Source organism: Triticum aestivum, chromosome 4A, assembly GCF_018294505.1.
Source record: "Triticum aestivum cultivar Chinese Spring chromosome 4A, IWGSC CS RefSeq v2.1, whole genome shotgun sequence".
NCBI lineage: Eukaryota > Viridiplantae > Streptophyta > Magnoliopsida > Poales > Poaceae > Triticum > Triticum aestivum.
Window position 1 is genome coordinate 64,161,935 of NC_057803.1, and position 1,148 is coordinate 64,163,082.

Sequence of the window (1,148 nt, forward strand, 5' to 3'; positions counted from 1 at the left end):
GGGGCGGGAGGGGTGGGAGAGCTCGGCGGTGAGGGAGCCCTCGGGGGAGACGGCGAGGGAGCCGGCGACGAGGGAGAGCGGCGCGTCGAGGGAGTGCGGGGCGCGGGTGCGGGCGCGCTTGCAGAAGGGGGTCTGGTTGCAGTTGCGGAACTCGTCCCTCTTCCAGGCGAGCGCGGCGGGGGAGGCGAGCAGGAGGAGGAGGAGGGGGACGGCGAGGGGGAGGGCGCGCGGCCGCGGCGGGGGATCCATGGCCGCGGCGTCGGATCTGGTCTGGACTGTGGAGCAGCGAACTCCCTCTGCCCCTTTGCTCCCTCGGCCGGAGTCTTTGCAGGACTGGGGGTGGGGGGATGACTCGCCGTTCGTCGATGGGCCAGCCGCCGAATTGGGAGCGTAGCGGGCCTTGTAGGGGCCGTGTGGTAGATTTTGTGCGTCTTGGCAGGCCTCCGGAGCAACAGCGCTCTCATTCCTTTCTCGTCGTGCTCGCGAAATCAAAAAAGATAGGAGAAAGATGTTCCTACAAGGCTTCACAGAGTTCAGTGATTCTCGGCCGTCGGATCGCTATGCTTGATGTGTTTTAGGCCGTTGGATCGAGAGGTGGGAGGATCTGGGCCGTCGGATCTGAAAGAAACACTGCTGTAATGAATAGTAATGGCAACAGAATGTAAATACCATGCCCTCACCAGGGCATTTTGGTCATTTCGCGTGGTGGAGGTATAAAAGGGCCGGGCGCTCCTGTGACGGAGACCTAGCCGCCGCCTCCTCCTCCCGCACCCGCTCGTCCCTCCCCCTCCTCCTCTACGCCTCCTCCACCCTAACCCTAGCAGCACCCCACACCGTCGCCGTCTCCTTCACCGAGCCCGCCAGACCCCCGCCGCCCACCTCCCCTGCGCCGTCGCCGTCGTCCACCACCACCCCACCGCGGCCCCATCCTCTTTCCATCCCTGCCGGCCCCAATCCCCTCACCTTCTCTCCCGTGGCCAGTGGATTCGCCCCTTGGGGGGTCGATTCCTCCGAGCCGACGGTCTGCAGGGCCGGCCGGGAGCGGCACGTACCCTGTCAGCGCGTTGGTGGCGACGGCCCCGCGGGTCGAGGCTGGCCCCTAACGGCGCTGGCGCTGCGTCCGGTACTTCCTTTGCCGGCGCCACACT

The 1,148-nt window shown here is 66.6% G+C and overlaps 1 protein-coding gene across 1 annotated transcript in view; it reads right to left on the bottom strand.

The window, feature by feature from the left end:
• Positions 1 to 317, bottom strand: part of LOC123085163 (probable glucan 1,3-alpha-glucosidase) — a 4,443-nt gene extending 4,126 nt beyond the window's left edge. The window contains exon 1 of the mRNA XM_044506766.1: positions 2 to 317. Coding sequence (XP_044362701.1) covers positions 2 to 249 — 248 coding nt within the window. The 5' untranslated portion in view covers positions 250 to 317. The remainder of the gene's footprint in view (position 1) is intronic.
• Between the last annotated feature and the right edge of the window lie 831 nt (positions 318 to 1,148).